The sequence below is a fragment of the Xyrauchen texanus genome, chromosome 30, assembly GCF_025860055.1.
Source record: "Xyrauchen texanus isolate HMW12.3.18 chromosome 30, RBS_HiC_50CHRs, whole genome shotgun sequence".
Taxonomy (NCBI): Eukaryota; Metazoa; Chordata; class Actinopteri; order Cypriniformes; family Catostomidae; genus Xyrauchen; species Xyrauchen texanus.
The window spans coordinates 5,755,532-5,782,731 of record NC_068305.1 but is presented as its reverse complement, the minus strand read 5'-3'; the positions used below and the strand labels follow the sequence as shown (position 1 = coordinate 5,782,731).

General features: G+C 37.9%; 4 protein-coding genes across 5 annotated transcripts in view; 2 read left to right on the top strand and 2 right to left on the bottom strand.

The window, feature by feature from the left end:
• Nucleotides 1-471: 471 nt before the first annotated feature.
• Nucleotides 472-5,257, bottom strand: fam89a (family with sequence similarity 89 member A). The gene is made up of 2 exons (XM_052098642.1): nt 4,846-5,257; nt 472-4,317 (listed from the first exon to the last, which is right to left on the bottom strand). Exons 1-2 carry the CDS (start codon nt 5,095-5,097, stop codon nt 4,042-4,044), a joined length of 528 nt encoding a protein of 175 aa, XP_051954602.1. The 5' UTR covers nt 5,098-5,257; the 3' UTR covers nt 472-4,041.
• A 2,533-nt stretch (nt 5,258-7,790) lies between these two features.
• Nucleotides 7,791-17,046, bottom strand: sprtn (SprT-like N-terminal domain). The gene is made up of 5 exons (XM_052098604.1): nt 16,594-17,046; nt 16,297-16,396; nt 14,688-14,816; nt 14,205-14,502; nt 7,791-10,778 (listed from the first exon to the last, which is right to left on the bottom strand). The coding sequence occupies exons 1-5, from the start codon at nt 16,902-16,904 to the stop codon at nt 9,652-9,654; spliced, it is 1,965 nt and encodes a 654-aa protein (XP_051954564.1). The 5' UTR covers nt 16,905-17,046; the 3' UTR covers nt 7,791-9,651.
• A 3,372-nt stretch (nt 17,047-20,418) lies between these two features.
• Nucleotides 20,419-24,614, top strand: exoc8 (exocyst complex component 8). Its single transcript, XM_052098596.1, has one exon. The coding sequence runs from the start codon at nt 20,537-20,539 to the stop codon at nt 22,589-22,591; it is 2,055 nt and encodes a 684-aa protein (XP_051954556.1). The 5' UTR covers nt 20,419-20,536; the 3' UTR covers nt 22,592-24,614.
• Nucleotides 24,615-25,888: 1,274 nt separating this feature from the next.
• The window catches only part of LOC127624007 (E3 ubiquitin-protein ligase TRIM9), a 167,196-nt gene continuing 165,884 nt past the window's right edge, over nt 25,889-27,200 (top strand). For both annotated transcript variants that reach the window (XM_052098594.1, XM_052098595.1), the window contains exon 1: nt 25,889-26,667. In XM_052098594.1, the coding sequence (XP_051954554.1) occupies nt 25,903-26,667 (765 nt within the window). In that variant the 5' untranslated portion in view covers nt 25,889-25,902. The remainder of the gene's footprint in view (nt 26,668-27,200) is intronic.

Sequence of the window (27,200 nt, the reverse complement as noted above, 5' to 3'; positions counted from 1 at the left end):
CTCCCAGGAAAAAACTGAGGCACCTTTGTACAATGGGCTCAATTTTCAGCTCTTTCTCATCTACACCAATTATTTGGCCACCATTCACTTCAACTATATCGGCCTACAGAGCAGAGATATTCTTTAAAAAATCTGGATTTGTGTTCTACAGAAGTAAGTCATACACATCGGGGATGGACTTGGGGTAAGTAAATGATGATAGAATTGTCATTTTAGGGTGAACTATTCCTTTAAGGACATTTGAAGTCTGATTGTAAGATTTTAAAATCACATGTAAGTGTTTGCAACTCATTTTAATTCTGCAATGCGACATATTTCTGAGAAAAACAGGATTTATAAAAAAAAGTTGATCAACTTTGATTTCATGACAACTTTATACAAAAGTTTAAAAACTTGATTTAACAACTTTTTCATGGTGCAAACATTGCATAATGGAGTTTGAAGAAACAGAAAAACTGTGACAATGCATTATGATTATATTTATTTTTGTATAACTACCACACGATTAAACATACAAAAGTTATTCCTGCAAAACTGTCCATAGCAAGGTCTTTTGGAAAAATGCAAATATGAAGTAACAGTTCAAATTGCATCAACATATGTTTCACATCCCAGACCTTTGAAAAAGTTTCAAGAACACAGACTGACGTCTGAAGTCGAATGCGCAAATGCCATCTAACAAAATAATTCAGCATCTTTGTATACAAAACAACTGAAGAAAGCAATTCACAAACCACCAATTCACAAAGAGATCAAACAAGAAGAAAATTACTTTTACTGACTTCTATGCAAATTGCAAAAACCAAGTGGGGATTTCAAAGCAAGAAAACAACAGGATCAAAGATATAAATCACTGCAGGGTAGAAAGTAATAAGATGGATGGTGAGACATTATCAGTGTTTTCTGGAATTTCTTCTTTTGCTGGATGCAATGAGAATAATGGAATATGGATGAGCTGATGTACAAAGATGCTGGATACAGATATGAGATAAGATAATTACAGTGCCAGTGGCTGCAAAAACACCTGGTTTCAAAGCCTAGGTGTGTCAAGGCACTCTGTGTGAAGTACTTTACTCAGTGCTGCTTTTGGTCAAAGCACCTAAAGACTTGCTGGTTGCATAACAGGACCCTTTTTGTTTTTTGTCTGACTGTCTTTACAATTATGGTCAGTATTTAGCCAAAACCAAAGATTATAACTTTGAAGAGCAAGTCAGAATTGAATTGAGACTTGGTAAATAAGCACCAGTGTTGATTGTTAAAATTATATAGTATCTATTTGGGTAACTGCTGAGAATTAGCAAGCATCTACTTGATCGTGTCTGCTGGTGTGAGAATAAAATGGCTACCATCACACCTCAGAGCTCAAACACACAGGAGGTAGAACAAATTCTCTCTCTGCTGGTATTAAAAGCATAGTTTACGTAGAAATTAAAATTCGGTCATCACTCACACTCATGTTGTTCCAAACCCTCATGATTTCCTTCCTTCCTCCTTGGTCTAAATCTTCTGTGTTCCATGGAGGAAATAATGCCATATAGGTTTGAAACAACTTGAGGATAAGTGACAAAATTTGTATGTTTGTGTGAACTATACCATTGACATTCTCAATAAATGAAAGATACACAGCACTGTCCTCAGTTCTTATTCATATAGAACTGATGTTTGAAGACATGTTTTGCATAACAGGCAGTATGATATTCCCCAAACACAGGTTTGGGAGGGCTACTTTTTAAACGTATTCCACTACAGATTACATGCTGTAAAATTGCATTTGTTACGTATTCCGTTAGATTGCTCAAGGTCAGTAACATATTCTAAATACTTTGCATTAATTCAGCACTGGTAGATTTTTTTTTCACTTGTTTTGACTACAAAAACTCTGCCAGTAGAGCAAGACAAAATACACGTTAAAAATACATCTCTGAAAAACCTAAATATCTTATGCGGTGTTGTTACTAAAACAATATAACTCAAATTGATCTTGTTTTAAGGATTTTTAGATATTTTTTACAGGAAAACAATAAAAAAAATTATCATCAAGAAGAAGATTTTTACCCTAAGATCAAAGGTCTTAAAGAAAAAAAGAAATTATGATCTAATGTGAATTTTCTTGATAAAAAAAACATGATCGTGCATGTAAAATGGCTAGAAATAGCATTTTAGCTTGGCGTAAAGCTGACAAGTTACACAAGGTTTATTTATATTCCTTCTACTCCAAACTTACTTCTCTGTCTGCTCGTTTGAATGTAACACATCATAAGAAAGTGTTTCACTGCTGTTCAAATGCACTTTGGATCACATCATTTATATGTATACATTTTTCCATCTGAAAGGACCAAATATTAAATGAAACAAATGACAAAAAAATGCAAAGTAATCTCTTCAGTAATCAAAATAATTTGAAAGTAACTGTATTCTAATTACCAATGATTTAAACTGTAACTGTAGTGGAATACAGTTACTAATATTTTGTATTTGAAATACGTAATCCCATTACATGTATTCCATTACTCCCCAACCCTGTCCACACATCAAAAACATTTAAGAAATGCTTACATGATCTGACTGCATATATAACTCCTTAATGTGTATGTTATGATATCACATTCACCATATACTATGCACAGTGATTCTTTTTGGTAGCAAGGCTGATTTACTTATGCCACTGGTTTATTATCTCACATTATCAATACGGGTGACATTAATATAAATGCAAGTCACTTGACATTTGAAAAGGATACACAGCGATAACTCCCATGAAATGTTCTGAGAGGCAATGGAAGACTTTGAGCAGCAACTATAAGTAAATAAATAAAACATCTACAATACACGATCTACCATAGGGTTACATAAGGTGGAAATGTTGTGAAGTTCAATGCAGCTGATCAACAATATACTTACATGAATGTGTATAAGTTCAAAGAAGGCATTAATTAGTTAGTCTCCACAGTTTTTTGGGGTGATGCTGTAGTTTTTTTGCTGGTTATACCTTGGATTACATTCCAGTGAGGTAAGTAGTAGCAGTTCAAGCATTCAGCGAGATATAATACTAAATCCAGTTGAGCGAAGCATCAAGTCAAACCAATTTCTTTAAACTCACAAGTTTATACATGCATTACTGTAAACATCACTATAAAACGATATGCTTCTCCCCTTATAAAAAAGATTTCATAAAATTTCCAATGTCCAATTTCCAACAGTATTATACAATAAATAATAATCCTTGTTTCTAATTTCTTATTCAAAGAGCCTGTTGTAAATCTAAACATTGCCAGCAAATGAAATTATGGCACAGCTCGTTTTCATTCCCAAAATGTAAATGCTCTCAGTATATACTCACCTGTATGCCATCCCAGATGTGTGTAACTTTCTTCAGCAGAACACAAATTAAAAAATTTTTTGAAGAATTTCTCAGCTTTTTTTGGTCCATACAATGCAAGTGAATTGGTGCCAAAATTTTGATGCTTCAATTCACATAAAGGCAGTATAAAAGTAATCCATATGACTCCAGTGGTGAAATCCATATTTATGAAGCAATATGAATGGTATGGGTGAGAAACTGATTAATATTTAAGTTCATTTTTACTACAAATTGTTCCTGCTCAGTCAGCCTCCACTTTAACTTTCACATTCTTGTGTTTTTGGTGATTCACATTCTTCATGCATACACCCCCTTTGGGCAGGGAGATGAATTTCTGAGAAAATGTACTTTAATATTGTTAATATTGTAATCTGTTTCTCACAAACACCATTCAAATTGCTTCAGAAAATATGGATTTCACCACAGGAGTTGTATGGATTGCTTTTATACTGCCTTTGTGTGATTTTTGTAACATCAACATTTTGGCACCATTCACTTGCATTGTATGGACCTACAGAGCTGAATATTCTTCTAAAAAAATGTATTTGTTTTCTGCAGAAGAAAAAGTCATGCGCATCTTGGATGGTATGAGGGTGAGTAAATAATGAGAGAATTTACATTTTTGGGTGAATTATTCCTTTCATTAAAGAAAAAACAAACAACCCCCCAAAGTTTGTCTTTTATATTGTGATTTGGAAAGAGTCATGTATCCAACTATCCTTGGACGTCCCATTTTTGGGTGACATATCATTTCCATCTGGTGTTTCAGCTGGTGTCATACCGGATTCAGCATAATATTCCTCATCTTCGTCAAAATAACCATTCTCCATGCCGTATGGTCCATCGGCACTGGACACGGCAGAGAGGTCTTGGCAGCTGCCCTTGTACTCCTGGATGGACTCATGAAGAGACCAGAGCTGACAGAGTAGGGACATGTCCTGCTGCCGCAAACCCACCTGCACAAATAGTATTGTGATTATAGCACACAATTTAAAGAACAAACACTTGGTCTAAACTGGAATGAGTGCTTAGAGACAGATCAAAGAGACAACAAATTGCATACTAGGCAATTTACTCTTTTCATTTTCAAGTGTTACAGTAAAAATAAACACAAAAGGTAGAAAATCGATTTTGAACATTAGAAATGGACATTTGGGAACCTTGAATGCTCCATTTAAGAGCCTTTTATGATTGTATAACCCCCAAAACATGCAGTCAGAAATCTTTAGCATCACATACGCCTTTAGAACATTCGAACACAATTGTATTTTTTTTAAAGTAACCTGGCGCGTTGAATCTATTCACGCGCATGATGCCCAAATATATTCGATTCGAACTATTAATTCGCGCCTGTGATGTCCAAAACAGTTCCAATCGAATGTTCTGTTTAGGCCAATGATGCCCAAGCATACTGTCTAGGTAGGCACTGACAGTTAAATGACTGCAGTCAGGAGAACAGCTGTTGCTTACAGTTTTACCCTTACCATCTCTTTTCTGAGCAGAGCCAAGGCGGCATCCAGGTTTGCTGGTTTATTCGCCAGCAAACTCTCAGTGTTATTTCTTCCACGGCTCAGGTCGTCCTGAATCATGGTCTTCTTCACGTACATCCTCTCCATCTCTCGCCACGATCCGCCGCTGGAGTTCAGCAGTCCGCTCAGGCTTTTGGGCAGCGGCGGTAGACCTTCGATACAGGCCAATATGCCGCCCGCTGCTGCATTCCCAACCTTACCATTCATACTAACGTTCACAAATATCACGCTGGATTTACAGACGTGTGTATAGTAGCATGTGTTAGTTTCCTTAAAGACTTTTACGTAACGTCGAAAAATCCATACAAAAACCAAAGCTCCGAACAACACCTATAATCTGTAGGGCTGGAACTCGCACTTCCTGTCCCTTTAAAGGGATCCAAACTGGGCGTGACTGTCAGTGACGGACAGGAAGGTCATTGGATATTCATGCGCATTAAATTCAAAATTAATGTTTTATTCGGATCAAAGCGCAGACATGCACAACTAATGTGCAGTAACCTACATTTTGTGCATGGAAAAATATTATCTCGAAATGTTTCCTGGCCTGTTTTTTTATTCTAAATTCTGTATCCAAAAACAACGTTGCAATCTATTGGCTGTAAAAGGTGTCAAAATATTTCCAATTTAAAAGTAAATATGTTTAACTTAAAGGGGAAACTACTTTCTTGGCCTGCTTTTATTTTAAAACACAGTGGGTCAAAACAAATATTTTGCCATTTATAAAAAAATAAGTTACAATATGTTGGATGTATAAATATGTTTTATACATTATTTAAAAAAAACACATTTACTAAAGGTAAAAATACTTCTACAAATACAAATATTTGTTATACGTATTTTACCCTCTTGGGTCTTGGCCATTAAAACTGGGTATGGACATTTAGACAGAACTGTGGTCTCACCACCGGCGTAGATTCCAGGGGGGATGGGGGAGGTAACCCCCTCAATAATCAAAACAAGCAAGTGCAGCGGCCTCACTTCTGGCGAATGTGACAATGTTCCTCTGGCATTGACCACAGGGTAAATAACTAGAAGTTTATAATACCAGAATTTGGTAATATGGGCTTATAAACATGATGTACAGCAGAATTATGTGCCAATGTCGGATAATTTTCTAACGTCAGAATTTATAGTAAAAGAGTAAGTAAATCATTCACTTGTTGCAGTGTGTTGTGTTGAAGAGACTGTAATAAAATCTGCCTCTTACTTTACCGAGATCGTGATGACGCAGTCTTTCTTGTCTCCATGTAATCCTCTGTTCATATGGACCTGCAAAACCTCCGATGATGCCTTTAGTTATTTCCAAAGGCGACGTTTCATAAGCCATGCTGTATGCGAGATTTGCAAGTCAGTTTACTATGACCCGCTAAGAAATAGAGAATGCTCTCTGACAAGAACGGAAAGTAAAATGCATTTACTATTTTGCCTAGATAAAACAAATTGCAGTTTTGGTGCAAAGAAAGTTGAAACAGCATTTTCCTGGCAGCTTTCTCCTCTCTGCTGGTTGCGTAAAGTTTGTAGTGTGTTAGAGGTTGCGGAGGACTGTCCTTTCAGTAAATGATTTCATTATTCTGCCAGTGCAACAGTGTCTGATAAAACGATGGCAAAATGTGATAAACGGTGAAACTATATGCACTCAAAACCAATGAGTTTATGACAATCGTACTTAATGATAATAATATGTCGACATTTATTGCAAGCCTGTAATATAAAGCCGCATAATGTAGGATTTTTGTATAGCTAAAAAAGCTGGAAGTGGCTTATACCGAAAGTGGTACACAATCAAGGTTGATAATGGCAGCACCCTAATTTAACTGAAAAACAATGTGGATACCATGATCAATGGAAACATGGGTAAATGCTTCAAGCTGCAACTAAAGCTGTCTACCCCCAAATCTACACCCTTGGGTCTCACAGTCCTGTAATGGCAGCTCAGCACTTGGCTTGAAGAGCACATGAGCAGGAAATGGTCAGAAGTATTGTGTGATGGTGAGGTCACGACCGGAATCCCGGGACGGAACAAAGGTGTCAGTAATGGACAGATGGTGACCACCAGCAGCTGCGAAACCGCCCCTCTGGAACAACACACATCCAGCTGCAACTGGACTCCAAGCATTCTGACATGAGGCTATTATAAAAACCATTACAAAACACGCAAATCAGTGGGATCCAATAGTCTAGGGTCCACTAGTGAAATGCCTTTATTTTTCATTCAATTTAATACTAAACTATATTATCAGCATAACAATTTGAGTTGAAAAAGTTGAAATTAATGCAAATTAATATGATTTTTTTTTTTTTTTTACTTCTTTGGTATGTTCCCCCATTTTTTATTTGGGCTGGCATGAACAAAACCTGATGATCATATTATCTGTTGTGATAATGTTACAAAAAAAAAAAAAGATTGTGTGCTTCAATGGAAAAAGGTAATGTGACTTTTTTTTTTCTTTTTACAAAGAAATTGCTTACATCTGATTAGTGACCTAGAAATAGTACAGAATTAAAAATACTATATATTATCAAGTTTAAATTAAATTAAACATGTCCTTTGTTTGCAAACACATTTGGTTCATGTCTTGAGGCATATTTCTGACTTCTATTTTTTGTTTGTGTAAAAAGCTCACAAATTATAATGGTTGATTGTGGAGTTTTTCCCAGCTGATTCTAGAAAGCAGACTTGTTAATACAATGCTGATAAATACTATATGTTACAATTTAATACCAAGTGAGATGTACACAAAATTGTGGTCCAATGAACACTTATTTTACACTATATTTACTGATAATTAAAAGAATAATAATAATTTATTCACGCACACACACACACACAATTATATTGATGATTTATAGTTCATTAACAAGGCTGTCTACATTGATCAGGCAGATAAGTGGATGGATATTTGTTTATTTTGAGATTACAGATATCGGCCAGTAAACACACCAACAATTAACAGAAATCTATCACTTATGGTTTACAATTCTTAAAAGTTATGATATAATGGAAAATACATATGTATAGAGATTTAATCAAATCTTTCACCACCCATGTTACATTCACATAGAATGAGTGTTTAAAATTGGCAAAAGGCAACAGAAACACTTCAACAAACATTTATTTCAACCAGTGTTAAAAGACAACATTAATAAACAAGGCATTTTTTAACAGGGTATAACGAGATATGAACATTTTTGTAATAAATACAACAACTATTTATAACCATTTTATAAACCTAGAAACTTCTCAATTTATTTTAAAATGCAAATAATTATGAAACTATAGTTTTTAACATCAGGACAAAAATAAACCAACATTTCAACAATAACGTGCCAGTTCTTGATTCATCCAACAGAAAATCACCTATAAACAGCACTGTTTGCCTTTATCAAAACCAGTAGTGCATGCTAAAATTGCTTGCATATGATATTACCAATGCCTGGAGCATGTCAAACACTAAACCAATCACTGTCTTCTGCTCTCCTTACATAGGTAAATACATTTTGTGTTCAAACAAGCCTATAAGTGTACCAGGTTATAAAGGTTATTGTTATTAATGACAACAAGATGAAACAGTTCTTGGAAAGCCTGATCCTGCAGATAGCTAACTATATCTAAATACTGTATTGAACAGCAAGCAAAATTCGGTACTGCTAAATCAAACATGAACATGGACAAACACAAGGACAGTGACAGCTCAACTAAGCTGTCAATCAAACCAGCACTGACCACACCCACCATTCTTTCCATGATGCAAATACTCTCGAGTCTTATACAAGTACAGAATGAGTTAGAATAAGTCAGTAGCTGAAACATTATAAAAGCACTTGAGAAAACTCCCTGAATTGTTGAAATCGTCATTTTGGGTGGGACATCGGGTGGCAACAAGTTTAAAATGTATTTTAAGAAGTGTGACTCACATTGTTATTGCATTGAAATGAAAAGGACACACCACCATGACAGATTTTCTTGTATCTTTTACAAGAAAAGATTGAGCCTAAAAAGGTTGAGCCCCATGTTGAAGGAATAGTTGATCCAATAATTTTTTTTTATTCCGTCATCATTTCTCACCTTCATTTTGTTCGAAACCTGTATAATTTTATTCTGTGGAACATCAAAAGTAATTTTTAGAAGAATATCCAGATCACAAAGAAAGTAAAAGGGGACTGGTTATGTCTAGTTCAAAAATAACACAAAAAAACAACACAATTAAAGCATCATTAAAGTAGTCCTTATGACTTGTGTGTTATATTTTAAGTCTTCTAAAGTCATCCAATAACTTTATATAAAGAATATACTGAAATTTAATTTGTTATTCACTGAAAATCTTGCACTCTCAGCTACAAACATCAAATGAAAAATGGCACATTAATACCATTTGAAGGAAATGGCTATGACATTTGGTCACGAGCCACATCAGAATCCATGGTGGCACCATATTAAAATTAAAAGCTACAGCGGATGAGGAAGATTTTCAGTGAATAATTACTTAAATTTCAGTCTGTTCATTTCACAAAGCCATCATTTGACTTCCAAAGGACATGGCACTTAGCGCACAATTCATATAGACTACTTTAAGGATACTTTCACAATGCTTCATTTTGGCGCTTGACAGTCATTATATCGAAAAGAAGGCCATGATATTCTTAAAACAAATTCACCTTTTGTGTTACAGATTTGAAGGGTGAGTAAATGATGTCCGTGTTTCCATTTTTGGGTGAACTATTCCTTAAAAGCCTCTCTGAGCTTAGAGTCTTCGGAGATCACATGAGACAGGAGTCTAAATGCTCATTTATTTTGGACTCTAGTACTTTGATGCAACACACAGGGCAGTGGATGGTGATCTGAACTGGTTGACTATTTGCTTCCTGATCCCCGACTGCAGACAGACCAGCATTTCCGATCTCCTCTTGCTTCTTTACTGTGGTTGTGGTGATTTCATTAATAGTCTGCTGAAAGTTATTAAAGAAATGTTCCGAGTTATGCTCTTCCCATGATCTTTTCCTGGCTCCTGAAGCCAATGTCCCTGATGTCCAGGGGCTGTCAATATTTTTATGGCTTGGAAAATTGATCACAGTCTTTTTGGAGCTTCCAAAGTGTATGGAACTAGATTCTGAAGCAATTGTACTTGGCTTCTGGGGACTGCCAGTGTTACTGAATCCTGAGGTTGTAATATTCGACACTTGTCTTTGATTACTACTGAGGTGCTTAGAAATGTGACCTGGTGTGCTAGTTTCAGATATTCTGCAGTTTCCAAAACTTTTCAAATTTGAATCTGGGAATTTTCTTGTATCATTTTCAGCACTTCCAAAATATTTGGAGAGATGAGGCTTAGTAGAGCCAGGCTTTGATCCTATGACACTGGATGAATGACAGTTATTGATCATGCCTGTTTTACTCAAAGATATTAGGTAATTAGTACCTGATGCAGTTGGACTGTTATATAGAGCAGTGTTTTCTATTGAAGCATTTGTGATGGGCTTGGAAGACCCAGCAGTACTGGTTACTTTCTCTGGAGATTTCCGAACTTTGGCCTGGAAGAGATCTTGCACTGTCATCTGCTTGGCCCTCAAATTGCCATTTACTTTAGAAATTCTCACAGGTGAGCCATTGATGTTGATGAAGGCATTGGTGTTGCTAATAGATTTTTTGTGGAGAATATTTGATGCACCCGAGCTGACTCTTTTGTCTAAGCTTGTCTCGGTGGGCCATGGTCTTGGAGAGTCCGAGTCATTACTAGGAGGAGAAACCAGATGATTGGGCTGTGCCCTTGAAGGACTTAAGGGATTCTGGCTGGGTTGTTTGTCAGTGGATATCTGACTATTCCCTCGGAGTAAAAAACCTCTCCCACTGAATGGAATGATATTTCTAATGTCTTGTGAGCCAGAGCCTGCAATGTAATACAAATAATTTTGTCACTTAAGATTTAAACAGAAAAGAAAAACATGTTTAGACTTTCAAATTTTGATAAGGATTAGCTTCTTTAAATATCAATGTGGTTTGAAATCTGACTAAAATCAGATTTTGAGAAATGTGTTTCAGTCTGAACAATTTTTGTTATTCAAGATGGAGAATCAGTCATTCAGGAATAATACAATTTGTATAAATACAGTAGAGTGTCAGCATATTTGGTTCTTGGACCCCTAATTATGCATTTCAAGCTTTGCAGATGTACAATTTTGAAATCTAGATATAGTAATTGCACTAACTGAAGAGCCACATGTGTCGCTTACTCTTAATAATAGTGTATTTTTTGGACTATTGAAAATTGACATTTTGACAATTGTTTTTATGTGAATAAATAAAAAGGTACATTTCTAGTTTAAACATTATTTATACTTAAGACATTTGTTTTGTTTGACAAGAAAAACTAGCTTCATACCATGTCACATATATTCAGTTTTTAACCATTGAAAATGGGTACAATTGATTTTTTATGAAATTAAACTGTTTTAATGCACATTTTGAAATTACGCATAAGAATTCCTGAATTAAAATGCTATATATATATATATATATATATATATATATATATATATATATTAAGTGAATTTTGAGTTTATTCATATATATATATATATATATATATATATGAATAAACTCAAAATTCACTTAATTTAATGTGCTAGGAGGAGGTGGGTTTTCTTGAGTTTCACATTAGTCAAATGCGCATTAAGTTGATGCAAAACGATGACATGTTTTGACCATTCGTGCATGTGTTATGAGTGTGCAATAGCTTGATGTGACTACGAAGGATAAACCTCGACAGAATTTTTTTTGGAATATAGCTCTTGATATTAAGAAGTGTTTCACCCACAGCTGGTCAATAAAGTGTGTCCTCACAATCCGCCTGAACAGTTTTTAGTGCAAACACTATGCTTAGGACACAGTATAAAACACAGCCTCCATCGCAAATGCGCCTCTTAAGGTCAGCGCCAAGATGCATACAGATATAGCAGAGACTAGAGGTCGACCGATATGGGTTTTTTCAGGCCGATGCAGAGCTTTTGTAATACGGGTCGGCCGATGGCCGATTAATGCTGCCGATTTATTTTGGCCGATATGTGCTTGTTTTTAACCTCTTATTTGAACCTTTTATTTGAAAGATAAAATGTAACACAAATAATTACTTAAGATAGACAAAATTTCTCAACAAATACATTTATTGAACACTTGACCAATCTGCATTTGTACACTTAAATTAAAAATGTGTAATGTAAAAACATATGGTATAAATAATGTATAACAAATATATTAAATAAACAAAGCAGGTATTACGAACTGCTCCGAGACACGAAGGTTGAGATCCAAATGCAGCTTTAATTAACGGGCAATCCAGACACGTAATCCAATATTCAGAGCATCCAAGAGAAGCACAGGCATAACTAGGGATGGGTATCATTAAGGTTTTAATGGTATTACTACTCTTACTGATACTGCTTATCGATCCGGTACTTTAACTGTATTCTTAATGGTTCTTTTTGTTATATATTAAACAAAGATAAACAAAAGATAAACAATTACACAAAGATAAACGTTATATAGGCACAGTGATTTAATTTCAGGAAGGTCTACTAACATTACTGTTCAGGTGTGGTCTAAAAAGAAATCTAATAAAGTAATCAATTGTAAAATAACACTGCATAGTTTATCATAGACAGATTAATGCTTATTAATGCAGAAGTTATTCATTCAAGAGCTGTAAGTGATTTTCTCTTTGCCTTTTGTCGTTTGATTCGCAGTAATGGCTCAATCGTCAGCATGTTTATTAGACTGCTTCCCATTTAAGACCGAATTCATATCTAATAGGCTCCTGATGCACTATATTTTCTCCCAACTATTTCCATAACTATGTCCATTTAAGACATAAACTGTGTTTAAGTGAATCTCCAAGCCCATCGTTTTGACATATTTTTGTGTATAGTTGATCGTTCAGACGCACACACAAAACCTAAAGTAGCCTATACTTTGCTTGTCTCTGTTTTGGAGCACGCGCCGCCTTGGGAACGGTATCTCTTGCGCTCTTTTTATTATTAAACGCGTCCCGCAATTTAGCAACAGTAGCTAGACTGCATTTTACAACAATCACCAATCGTGCTGATTCTGACGTTAAGTTTGAGATTTAGGGAGAAATGTCAGTGCACCGCTGTGAAGGGAAGGAAGTTGTGCTAGACAGAATGCGGCTTATGTATAAATATTCTTTTAATAATCTTTGGAAGGTGAAATCTAAAATAAAATCAGACTAATATCACAGATCTAAAGTGTAACCAGTTCTGTCCTCCGTCGCCACTCATTAAGCAGGGCTCGTGTTGTGCTCGCTGTGGCACCGCGTGAAGGAGATCTCTCTCTCTCTCTGACTACGAATAGCTAAATTGCATCAGACAAATGGTTTCATATTATTTATACATAGAAATGGCTGGCGAGATAAAATAACTCTCTCTTTATAGCAATAATAAATGTATTTTCTTAATTTCTCCAGTACCGACAGCAGAACCGATAACGTGCGAGCTTACCAAAGCCAGTCCTTCAATAGCCTATAGTGCGTTGGTATTTTTTTATTACTTATTTCTCTGCATTAGTGACAACCCTCTCAAATATAAGACACACAAACAGAACAAATAAAAGTCTCAGATTCACTGTCTGTAATTGCAAAATTCTTGCTTACTTATTGTGACATGATACCAACCCTTCTGCTGTGATAATGCAACTTCAACTACGCTATCAATATCCAAAGTAGCCGAACGTCATGTCGCCAATCGCGTTTGTAGAGTTTTTTCTTGAAGTTGGCAGAAACATATCAAAAGTTTTTAATTAAATATAAAGGTTATACAAATGTAATCCTTACCGTTTTCTCCAAGGAACTTAGCTCCTTCCTTAGGCACTGGATGAGGTCTGCTCACCCTGCTGGAAAATGACTCTAGGGGCAGCGTGCGTCGAACACGTGTTCCACAACAATACTAGGCTGCCCACAGATGCGCCTGCCTAATAATCGGCTTGATATACTTGGATATTGGCCGATGCCGATTATATAAAAAAAACTTTTTTTAAAATCGGCCGACCTCTAGCAGAGACTATATCAGTTTTACATCCTCCCTTTCCACTGACAGCTGTTGTAGAAGAAAGTCTCCTGGCATTGTGCTGAGCTGATGCTTACGTCATTATTATAGCAACCAGGTTAGTTATATTGACTACATTGTCTGCACAAACATAATATATTTCATTACTTGCAAAGTGACAGTCAGTTCTAAAGATCAGATTTGAAAAAAATTCTGAATTAGGTGCAGTGTGAACCTTGTTTAATGATGTTTACTGTCACCTGTAGTGCTGCTAGGAGGTTTTGTCTTCTTGGAGTTGTCAGTTGTAGGATTCTTCTCTTTATTTCCATCCCTTTTACTTTTGCCTGTTTTGCCATAATTCTCTGGCTCTTTGATTTTGGTGTAAGTTCCACCGCAGGTCCTCTGGTGCTCTGCCCACCAAGGGTCTCTTGTCGAGGGAGGTCTGTTCATTGCACGCTTTACGTATCCAAAGAAAGGTCTGCGATTCTGACATGGCCCGTTACATCGCCACCAGTGCTGCCTGTACACATCCACCTCATTGTGAAAAGAGTGATATATCTGTGAAGAGAGATTTATTACAGCATAGACACTGGAATCAGTCATGACATTTAATTCATGCCAGTAGCACAAATATGGTGGGACGAATTACAAACTTTAATACTTAGGGATAAGGATTTGTTCAAATCCCTAACCCAAAGTATGAGCAATAGTCTTAGCAGACACTATTAATCAGAATGCCTTACAGTGATGTTGGTACCGCTTGCTTGGTTGATTCTGTTCATGTGTTTGCAGAATTCTGGTCCATGGCCATCTCGATCTCTGTTGTTTTGAGTCACGAAAAGAAGAGCATGGATCATTTCATGTAGAAGAGTCTGTGGAAAAACAAATAGCACATTGCACACAATTAAAACATCTAGCTGCAACGGATCAAACATTTGGCACAATACATCTGGTGAAGATCTGTTGATCAGTCTAACATGTGAAACAAAACACTTTTCAAATCAAATCCCTTTATTGTCACTCAACCATATACACAAGTGCAACAGTGGGTGAAAGTCTTGGGTGCAGTTCCAAAGAACATAGCAGTATGACAATTACAATAAACATCTGATTTTCACATAACGCAGTTTACATATCTTGTTACACAACACAATACACACCTAATAATATATATATATATATATATATATATATATATACAGATACATACATACAAACAATAAAAATACACTGTACCCCCCATTTAATCAGTGGAAATAAATAAGAAGTGTTGTGTTGACATTCAGCTGTAGGTTGATAGTCAGTTGCCAGTGTGTTATTAAGAGAAGTATAAAATGTGAGTCCAGAGGCTAATAATGTGCATATCATGATCAAACAAGAGTTCAAAAGTCTAATTGCTTGGGGGAAGAAGAGGTCATAAATTCAGCTGGTGCGGATCCTGATGCTGCAATACCGCTTGCCTGATGGTAGCAGTGAGAGCAGCCCATGGCCCAGGTGGCTGGAGTCTCTGATGATCCTCAGAGCTTTTTTCCCATATCGCCTGGTATAGATGTATATCCTGGAGGGAGGAAAACTCACCCTTGATGATGTGTCTGGCAGTACGCACCACCCTTTGCAGGGCTTTGCGGTTGAGGGTGGTGCTGTTGCCACACCAGGTAGTGATGCAGCCAGTCAGAATGCTCTCTACAGTGCTGGTGTAGAACCGTATGTGGACGTGGTGGTTCATTCCAAACTTCCTCAGTCATCTCAGGAAGAAGAGGCGCTGGTGAGCATTATTCACAACGGCCTCAGTTTGAGCGGATCTTGTGAGTTCCTCAGTGATGTGGACACAGAGGAACTTGAAGCTGCTGACTCTCTCCACCAGTGCTCCATTGATGGTGATGGGGCTGTCAGTTGTAAGTATTTTGTAGATCTTTCTGGATTAGAATGTCTACTAATTGCTTAAAAGTAGAAATGAAACTGCATTCACAATCCATTTTATTTCCGTAATGTGACCCATTTCTGAGTGAAACACAAAAATCACTGAGAAAAAGTTTAAGGGCTTGACTGGATCAAAAAAGTGGGCGTTCCATCCTAGAACGGAGCCAGATCTGAAAGGGAGTTTGCAGAGGATCATGGAAGACTACTCTCATCCTGAAACAGCCATTTTTGAGGAGGCATTTTGACCAGAATGTGGGGGCTGAAGGTAATGTTCACCCTTCCCAATGGTCACTTTTTTCATTTCTGTTTTTTTCTTTCTTCAAAATGCTATTTGTAACCTTTATTACATTAATGTTAACCTGCATAATTGATTAAATTAAATGTAATGTTTACCTGCATAATTGACAAAATTAAATGTAATGTTTAAACAACCTCCACAAGATCTTTTCGGGGTCTGAGCTTTAATAGTGGTTCACTGAGTCGAATAGAGCACAGGCCTCCTCTTCCTTCATAAGAGCACACCCCAGCACATCTGCGACAGACAAACAACATTATCACATAGATGAACATAAGTGGACTGTAATTCACAGTGCAAGTTGTGTGCTGTATATTGTGCATTCCATGTGCTATGCTGCAGCTGTCAATAAAGATTATTCACCCGTCCGCCTGTCTATCCATCTTGTGACTATCAGACAGAATCGGTACATGTAATTAATTTATGAGTCTTACAGTGTCATCCGTGCACTCCACTTCACCTCCACACCGCTGAGTTTTCCCCAGAAGAACATGTCATTAAACTGTAGGAACATGGCTCTCACGTCCGGATTGGGGTCGAGCATCTCCCACGACCCATCCACGACGGACATCGGTTTCTCTGGTCTGGACCGAGAGTGTGAAATAACATCCATCAGATCATGGGAATCAATCTTTCGCTTTTTACTGGACGGATAGTCATCATCAGTCCACGCAGGAGCCGATGTCTCATTATCAAACTGCTCTTGTAAACGAAGAGCGAGTAGAAAGTCATCATCCTCCATCATCTGTCTGTTTCAGTATAAACGGATCATCCGTCACCATTAACTAGTACAAAATCTCCACATGTAACCGTTAATCATGAAACTCCCGTTTTATAGACTGTAATGTTTAATTTATTTTATATATATATATATATATATATATATATATATATATATATATATATATATATATATATATATATATAAACGGCCTAATCGTACATTTTGATTATGTAAATGTTACGAATAACGTCCAAACATTTGAAAGAAAATGGACGCACTCTTCTTCTTCTTGTTAATGGCCGTTCACTCCTACGAGCGTTACTGCCACCTACCGTATTTTATATCCTATATCCTTTTGCCTAAAAAGCATGATGCTCTGCCAAGATCACAGAGCTATGTTGTGGATCCGGTGTTCTGACGATTTGTGCTGCCTTGTCGAAAAATGCTACCGTAGCGCGAATCGATAGCAGAGTCTGAAGATTTGTGCTGCCTTGTCGAAAAATGCTACCCAAGCGCGAATCGATCACAGAGAATGTCGATTCATTCTCTAGGTACTGTTTCCATAATGATGTAAATCTCACAATATTAAGACATCGTTATTTCATTTAAAACAGGGTAAGTGTATGGGGAGCATATTTTTATATTTTAAATGAACCAGCAATTATCACATTTGATATAACAAGTAAAAATGACATTATTGTATATTATATGAAATACAATTATAATAAAATTATAAGTTATGAATACTGTATACTGTACTGTTTTTATTTTTAAAACTGTGTGAAAAGTAAAAATTATCATAAAATATTCATCTTTGACATGTCAAAGCACACCTTTCCTAACTGAAACTTTCAGTTATTCTTGTTCGGCTGGCTGACCGTACAAATATTCATATGGTAGTTAGCATTTTTTGACACATGACTATTTACCTTATGTTCACTGTCATTAGAAAAAACAATACTACAAAATAATGTCTTCAAGATGTAAGGAGTTGCATATTTTGATAGACCAACGTGCCCTATCAAATAATGCTCCCAGTGCAAATTCACTTTATTTTACATCACTACTCACTCCATATGCACCTTATGAATATGGAGAGTATGTTGAGATATTTTGTAATTATGCCTTCAAGATGTCAGGAGCAGCATATTCTGTAATAGCATCCTTAAGATGTCAGGAGTTGCATATTTTGATAGACCAACGTGCCCTATCAAATAATGCTCCCAGTTTTTTTAAACTAAATAAATGATGAAAGTACTCTGAATCTGGCAAAACAGTACATTTATTTATTTATTTTAAAGCCTCACGCCATATCACACTACATGAACATTAGCACATTCTGATTACTTACGTGTCAAGTGTTGCTACTTTGTACACATTACACACACTGGCACTTTTTGCACGTATATGTTGCACAACTATCTTTTTCATATTTGGCACATTGAAAATGAATGTGTTAAAAATGAACAGGTTAAAAATCAAGAATTTTCCAAACTTTCAAAACTCTGAAAGAAGTAGAACACACGATGAACGTAGGTCATTCATAGCTAATTGCTATATTATGCTGAAAATAAGGTGTGCATGCTAACATTTACACGTTCACATGTCAAATTATGTAATAAAAAAAGGATTAAAGATATTGCAATGCTCACCGTCAAGTCTCGACAGCAAGGATGCATAGATTTATGGGCGTGGTAACGCAGACCAAAACTGTGAGTCTGCACATGCGCATAACCAGTAAGTAGCACATAACGATGGGTAGCACAAATCGTCAGAACACCTGTTGATGGCGCTGCGTGTTCAGATCCTCCATCCTTTACCAAATCCCCACACAGTCCCAATCCAAGCACTACGCCATATTATATTCTTCTATTTAATTCTGTGTCATGTAGAAAGGTAAAAAGTGCTTTATACACCTGTGTATCCTCTAGACCCAAAATATTCTCTACACTTACTACCGATCTACCCTCAATGCTCTCTCAAATACGTTTTTACGTTGTTATACTTATCACATACCAACAGTAGGCTACTTGCTCCAGTTTCTAACATCCTACAGTTGTCACACAATCCATCTCTGTGCTTACTCATAATTGCCAAAGTTGAGTTTAAGTCTGTATGTCCCAGTCTGATCCTAGCTAACAACACTTTTTCCCTTATATTCATTCCTATGTATAGACCATTTACTTGCCACTGTCTTCCTGATTTTATAAAGCCACCTACTATCCCATCTTTCCTGCCGTTCTTTATTTGATTCCTTCTGAATTATAGCTCTAATCTTACCTTTCCATGTTGACACGTGAATATCTAATTCTCTTTTCCAAAGTGCACTTTTAGCTAATCTATCAGCCACCTAATTTCCTAACAGCCCAACATGAGCAGGTACCCAACAAAACTGTATCATCACTTCATTTACCGTTAAACTCAGCAACAGAGAATAGACTTACATGAGTAAATCTTCCCTTTCTGATCTTGCAGATAAAATACTATTCAAGACTGAAACTAAATCAGAGCATATAACCACCTTATCCAGTCTTTTTTACTCTATCCATTGCAAACCTACTATTATAGCAATCAATTATGCTCTGCAAAATTATAAACAATTTATAAAGCATATTTATTTTAAATGTAGGTATAAACACCCCTATGCCATAATTTTGATTTATTGGATCTTTGGAACTATCTGTATATATTTATATGTATGAATGAATGAATGAATGAATGAACGAACTCCTTCCATTTGGAGACCTATAATAAAAAAAGTAATCATAACGACGAAATTATTTTCATTATATTTTTAATGAATGCTAAATGACCTAATTAAAAAGAGCAACACAATTTTGGTGAGATACAGATACTACAATATGGAAGATTATAATAAATTAATTAAATATGTTATTAAAGCGTTTAAGACCATATTGACCAATCAAAACATAACACAGAGCGGGGAATGCTGGGATATGTTATGCGGAGACCTAAAACGGTTGACCAATAAAAATAGTTGCACGGAGTGTTGACCGCTTCTGAAAGCAAATCAAAAGTTGAATTAGTCATTTGATGTTTATTCACCCTAATATTGGTATAAGACTTAGACTTTTCCGCAAAAACATGGTCATAACCAACAAAGTGAACTTCCTAAAGAAATATAGGAATTACATAGATATAACGTGTACCTTTTGAGAAACCGCTCCTCAAACCTTTTGGTCTTGCTGGTTTTTTACTCAAACTGTATGTCAAATATGAGCGCCTTAATTGCTAACAAATAAAATAAACAAAATAGTTTTCTTTGTCTCATATGCCTATTAAATTCGGCTATGTGAATGGCTACAGAAAATATGTAGACCTTTGTTACATTTTAAAAAGTAATTTTCATACATCAAGTGAAAGGTTCTATACATTGAATTAAATAAACAACGTGTGACCAGATTTACATAAATGAAAGAGAAAAATGTATAAGCCTTTTTGACATATCATTATCATACAAGATATTTTGAAACGTTCTCTCGTCACATGATGTGACGTCACCGGGAGGTGCCGCGTTTCCTGTTGCGGAAGTGAGAAACTCTGCTGAAACTCAACGACATCCTGATTTTCGCGCAGTTTTCTTGCTATTTGTGTTTTAGCCATACCTTTTCTATAGCTATAATATCGCAAGAATGACAGACACGGGAAATCGTTTGCGTAAATTGCTGGAATCCCCTAATTTTGACCCTCAATCACACGTGAAGCAGCTCTCGCAGCAGTCTGATGGTGACCGGGATTTACAGGAGCACCGTCAGAAAATACAAACACTAGCCGACGAAACCGCACAAAACCTGAAGAAAAATGTCTACAAAAACTACAGACAGTTTATTGAGACGGCTAAAGAGATTTCATACCTGGAAAGTGAGATGTATCAGCTGAGTCACATTCTCACTGAGCAGAAGAGTATAATGGAGAGCATTACACAGTCTCTCCTGTCCACTGACAAAGATGAAACAGCCAAAGAGATGCTGGCAGCCTTCCCCAAAGAAACAGAAGAGGTGAAACAAAGGACCCTTACCACACTTCTGGAAAAAGTGGAGGGATGCAACAACATCATGGATACTCCAGGCAGATATCTGGTCTATAATGGTGATCTGTTGGAGTATGATGCAGATAACATGTCACAGATCCAAAAAGTCCATGCGTTTCTGATGAACGATTGCCTGCTCATCGCAACATGGCTGGCAAACAGACGCGGAGCTGTTAAATACAAATACAATGCTTTGTACGATCTGGAAAGCTTTGCTGTTGTTAACGTAAAAGACAACCCTCCGATGAAAGACATGTTCAAAATCCTCATGTTCCCTGAGAGCCGCATCTTCAAAGCTGAGAACAGCAAGATCAAGAAGGAGTGGCTGGAGATCCTAGAAGAAACTAAGAAAAACAAAGTGGCAAAAGACAAGCATAAAAAGGAAGAGGAGGTGCCGACGTCACCGGTCAGGCAGGAAGTCTCCACAAACCCGTTCGATGTGGAGGAGCCTCTGGATTCAGAGGAGATGGTGGATCTGAGCCCCGAATGGATCCAGGAGCTGCCTGAGGACCTGGATGTTTGCATTGCTCAGAGAGACTTTGAGGGTGCTGTTGATCTCCTGGATAAGCTGAATGAATATCTCAAGGAGCAGCCAGTGAGTCCACGTGTGAAGGAGCTAAGAGGCAAGGTGGATGAGCGTGTTCGACAGCTGACAGAGGTGTTAGTTTTCGAGCTTTCCCCTGACCGATCCCTCCGTGGCGGACCCAAAGCCACACGGCGAGCTGTCTCGCAGCTTATTCGCCTGGGCCAATCCACCAAGGCCTGTGAGCTCTTTTTGAAAAACAGAGCTGCGGCAGTACAAACTGCCATCTGGCAACTTCGCATTGAGGGTGCCACGCTGCTTTACATCCAAAAACTTTGCAACATCTTTTTCACAAGCTTACTTGAGACTGCTAGGGAGTTTGAGATGGATTTTGCAGGCAACACTGGCTGTTACTCAGCATTTGTGGTCTGGTCTCGTTCAGTGATGAAAATGTTTGTTGATGCCTTCAGTAAGCAGGTGTTCGACAGCAAAGAGAGTTTGTCAATGGCTGCAGAATGTGTTAATTTTGCCAGTGAGCATTGCAAGCAGTTGAGTGAGATCGGCCTGGATCTTACCTTCATTTTACAGTCACTACTGGTGAAAGACATCAGAGCAGCTCTCCAAAGCCAGAAAGACATTATCATAGAGGCCACCAAGCACCGTAACTCTGAGGAGATGTGGCGTAGGATGAACCTGATGACTCCAGAGGCTCTTGCAAAACTTAAGGAAGAAATGCGGAGCTGCGGGATCAGCAGCTTTGACCAGTACACGGGTGAAGACTGCTGGGTCAACTTGAGCTACACCATTGTAGCCTTCACCAAGCAGATGATGGCCTTCCTTGAAGAGGGGTTGAAGCTGTACTTTCCTGAGCTGCACATGGTGTTTCTGGAGAGCCTGAGGGAGATCATACTGGTAGCCGTACAACATGTTGACTACAGCCTGCGGTGTGAGCAGGAGACAGAGAAAAAGGCCTTCATTCTCCAGAATGCATCGTTCCTGCATGAAATGGTGCTGCCTGTTGTGGAGAGGAGGTTTGAGGAAGGAGTGGGCAAACCAGCCAAACAGCTGCAGGATCTGAGAAAAAGCTCTCGGACCGTTAGGGTCAACCCTGACAGCACCACGTCTCTTGTTTAATAGAGACTGAATTCAATATTGATCAATAAGACCACTCATTCACTTCATCTACAATCTCAATGCATTTCACTTAGTACACTCATAGTCATATTTTTGGTGTTGTGATGTACTCTCCAATTCTTTATCACAATTAAAAATTGTTTAACACTTAAACTCATAATATTAAATGTATTAATTGTGCTTTATACACCGATCAGCCACAACATTAAAACCACCTGCCCTATATTGTGTATGTCCCCCTCGTGCCACCAAACAGCGCCTACCCACATCTCAGAATAGCATTCTGAGATGCAATTCTTCTCACCGCAATTGTACAGAGCGGTTATCTGAGTTACTGTAGACTTTGTCAGTTCGAACCAGTCTGACCATTCTTGGTTGACCTCATCAACAAGGCATTTCTGTCCACAGAACTGCTGCTCACTGGATGTTTTTGTTTTTGACACCATTTGGAGTAAATTCTAGAGACTGTTGTGCATGAAAATCCCAGCAATTACAGAAATACTCAAACCAGCCCATCTGGCAACACCAATCACGCCACGGTCCAAATAACTGCGATCACATTTTCCCCCATTCTGATGGTTGATGTGAACATTAACTGAAGGTCTTGACCTGTATCTGCATGATTTTATGCACTGCACTGCTGCCACATGATTAGATAATCGCATGGATGATTGTTGGTGCAAGATGGGCTGGTTTGAGTATTTCTGTAACTGATGGTCTCCTGGGATTTTCACACACATAGAGCAGTCTCTAGAATTTACTCAGAATGGTGCCAAAACAAAAAAACATCCAGTGAGTGGCAGATCTGCAAATGGAAATGTTTGTTGATGAGAGAGGTCAACAGAGAATGGCCAGATTGTTCGAACTGACAAAGTTTATGGTAACTCAGATAACCGCTCTGTACAATTGTGGTGAGGGTTGGCGCTGATTTGGCAGCACGTGGGGGACCTACACAATATTAGGCAGGTGGTTTTAATGTTGTGGCTGATTGGTGTAGAGCTGCAGGTGTTGATTCTTCGTTTAGAATTAGCTGTATATTATAAAGCAAATGCAAATGAATGTTACAGTACCTGAACATGTTTCTTAAATTTCACCCAAAAATGAAATTACTGTCATCATTTACTCAAGCTCTTAATGTTCCAAATCTGTATGGCTTCCTTCTGGGGGACTAGGGATAGGCGATACCACTTTTCTTTTTGATCTAATACCAAGTACCATCAAGGCCAATATCAATACTTCTTTTTTAAAGTTCTGAGGATAAAATGACTAATTTTAGCCATTTCGTATATTTAAAAGCTGTCATTTTAACATGTATATGCCTGAACTGTAAATTATCAGTCCTATGTTTTTGTTTATGGTTTAATAACAACAATTTTAAAGCATTATCAATATATTAATTTAAATAAAATCAAAGCATCACAAAACCCATTATTATTGTCACATTTAGCTTTGTTGTCATGAAGTGTGAAATAAGTGTGATCCGCCCATCTTACGTGGAACACAAAAGATAAACTATCCCTTTGAAAAACCACATTCCAAACTATTTGTCTTTTCAAACGTAATATAATTTACCGTTATACGTAAGCAAGATTTTGTTCCTTTTGTTCAATTGACATATTAATGTGCATTAAAATCACATCTGATCAAAGAACATATGAATAAGTTGCATTAATTTTATTTATTTTTCAAATGTAGTGCCCCCTGATGTCCATGAAATAGTTCAATGTTCAAATAGTTCAATAGAAAAACGTATCTGTAAGACTGGATACGTTTTTCAAAGCTACATCAATGACCCCCTGTGTTGAAAATACACCTTTCATTTGTTTCTCCTTATTACTGCTGTTTTGGTTCTCTGCAAATCTAAACATCCCTTGATCAAATATTCACAAGGTCTTTCTGACCATGTTTTTGTTGTTTTAAAGGTACTGGCACGCAATGCTCCTTTGTTTTCAATGATATAAGGAAAATGTTTGTTGTGCTGTTATTAACTATTTAAAACAAGAACTTGAATGCATGAAGTAATCCGATCTCCCTTCATTATTTGATGTAGTCTTGTTTGCAGTGATTGTGGATATTCACACAACCTTTTGGATGCTAGTTTTTCCAGTAGCATAATCCTCTGGTTTATGGCAAGAGTTATTTTTCGCTTGGCAGAGACCCAATCTAATCTCACGCATCAGTCTTGCTCTCTGAGCAAAATGGCACGTGAGGAAAGGTTAAATTAATCCAAGTCCGTCAAGCGCGAGAGTGCCATAACTGAGCAGAAATCCAACACTATCTTGGAAAGCATGTTTTTTATTTATATGTCCCCTTCTGTCTTTTTTCTTATACAGTAAATTTAGTAGACCTAGATGTAGCCTACAACCCAGCAACAGTGATCACCATCGAAAGTCAAATTTGTATTATTTACGAATTATTTAATTATAAAGAATAAATAATAAGTACAATCCCAGCCAACACAGAACATTGTAAGGGTACTGTTCACATTTTATCTTTTTTTTTTTTTTTTTTTTTTTTGGATCCAACTCCAAACGTTCTAGGAACTTTCTTTTACGTTTTATATTTTAATACCATAAACTAACCTTCACAGAACGTTACAGGTGATGATTAAAAAAAACAACAACAACAAAAAAAAAAAAACAGTATAAAGTGGTAGTGTGTAGCCCTACTGCAAATGAGAACATATTAATAAACACTTTTCATTTTCAAATTATAGTATAGTCTGTATTGTTTTGTATATAATATAATAGCGTAATATTTACAAGAGAATAATCCTTTTCCCATTAACAGTCAATTATCAGAACGTGTGGGTGGGTAATTCTGATGAACGTGATTATCAGAATTAACAGTTAACTCTGTGCTGAAATTATGCTGTGTGGGTAGGATGGATTGCAAGCATTCTAATGCATGCTGTGATCATTCCTTGTCCTAATTATTTATGGCCTGAAATGGGCTATGCTACTGATCCACATAGGCTACCAGCGGTCAACTGGATGTCAGGACAATTAGCATATCCTCCACTGACTGGGGTGTTTACATCGTGACTTCTTCAAATTGCAAATTATATTCCCCAGCCTTAGTGTGGTATGTGGGATACGGGACATACAAATTATTCTCGTCGCATTTAATTTGGGGGATTAGGGTAGTTGTAGTTTTTTAAAGGTAGAGTGAAACGGCGGTTGTCCTACATAATGACTACAACACCCATACGTGGCCAGTATTTGCGCATGCGTGGAGCGTGTAACGGGAGCTGTCCGCATCCAGTAGTGCTGCTCTGATTGCATTGATCGGCTTCGCGTGTGAGTGCGTTTATGGACGCGATGGAAGAAGAACTGAAATGCCCGGTTTGCGGTTCTCTTTTTAAGGAGCCCATTATTTTACCGTGCTCTCACAATGTTTGTCTGGGGTGTGCCCGAAACATCATCGTACAGACGCCGGAGGGGGAGATTCCACCGCAGAGCCGGAGCTCCGGCACCTCGGACTATGACAACCTGGATATGGATAAGATGAGCATGTACAGCGAGACGGATAGCGGCTACGGCTCATATACGCCGTGCCTGAAATCTCCCAACGGGGTGCGGGTGTTCCCGCCGGCTCTGGTCCACCGTCACTGCTCCATCACCTGCCCGCTGTGCCACTGCAGCGTGTCTCTGGACGAGCGGGGGCTCCGGGGATTCCAGCGCAACCGACTGCTCGAGGCGATCGTGTCCCGTTACCAGCAAAGCCGCGCCGCCTCCGTCAAATGCCAGCTGTGCGACCGCAATCCGGGGGACGCCACGGTGATGTGCGAGCAGTGCGATGTATTCTACTGCACTCCGTGTCAACAGCGGTGTCACCCCTCCCGCGGACCGCTTGCCAAGCACCGGCTAGTGCCACCGATTCAAGCACAGGGGGGGAGCGCGCAGCCAGCCGGCTCCTCCGCTCGTAAACAGGCGACGTGCGTGGATCACGAGGTGGAGAACTACAGCATGTACTGCGTCAGCTGCAAGACCCCCGTGTGTTACCAGTGTCTGGAGGAGGGCAGACACGGCAAACACGACGTGAAGCCCCTTGCCGCCATGTGGAAACAACACAAGGTAACTAAAACCTAAAAGTATAGTGGTATTCTTTGATGTACCGTGTAAACATGCTATATTAACATGGTAGTCTCCCTGACCGTGGTATTCCAAAGTATCTAACCGTCTGATGTCATCACTGTATGGTAGCCTACCATCCATGTTTGCTCTTCCCCTACTTAAAGTATTTACCACAGTCAATAATAAAGTGTATAACACTGAGCTCAGATTTGCGGACAAGGCCAGTCTAGTCCAGTTGCAAGCTTAATGTTGATGTGAGAGTTTGTGTGTTTATGATTTTCATGTTCTCTTAATATCGCTGCTTTGGATTGCTTTTGACTCATGAATGCACTGTTTTTTGGTCCATCAGCTATGTGTGTGCGTGCCATTTATGCTAAATGTGTGTGGGATGCATTTTTTTGCGTAGTGTATGAAAAGAAACATGGTGTGTGTGTGTGTGTGTGTGTGTGTGTGTGTGTGTGTGTGTGCGCGCGCGCCCGTGCTATTTTACTGTAGGCGGGGACAAGGATTCGTGTGTGTATGAGTCAGTCTAA

Coding starts and splice junctions, on each gene's coding strand:
- fam89a (XM_052098642.1), bottom strand. CDS start 5,097: ATGAATGGTAAGGTTGGGAATGCAGCAGCGGGCGGCATATTGGCCTGT. Junction 4,318..4,845: donor CTCTGCTCAGAAAAGAGATG/GTAAGGGTAAAA, acceptor CTATTTGTGCAG/GTGGGTTTGCGGCAGCAGGA.
- sprtn (XM_052098604.1), bottom strand. CDS start 16,904: ATGATGGAGGATGATGACTTTCTACTCGCTCTTCGTTTACAAGAGCAG. Junction 14,817..16,296: donor CCCGAAAAGATCTTGTGGAG/GTTGTTTAAACA, acceptor GTTTTTCCACAG/ACTCTTCTACATGAAATGAT. Junction 14,503..14,687: donor CAAGCGGTACCAACATCACT/GTAAGGCATTCT, acceptor CTCTCTTCACAG/ATATATCACTCTTTTCACAA.
- exoc8 (XM_052098596.1), top strand. CDS start 20,537: ATGACAGACACGGGAAATCGTTTGCGTAAATTGCTGGAATCCCCTAAT.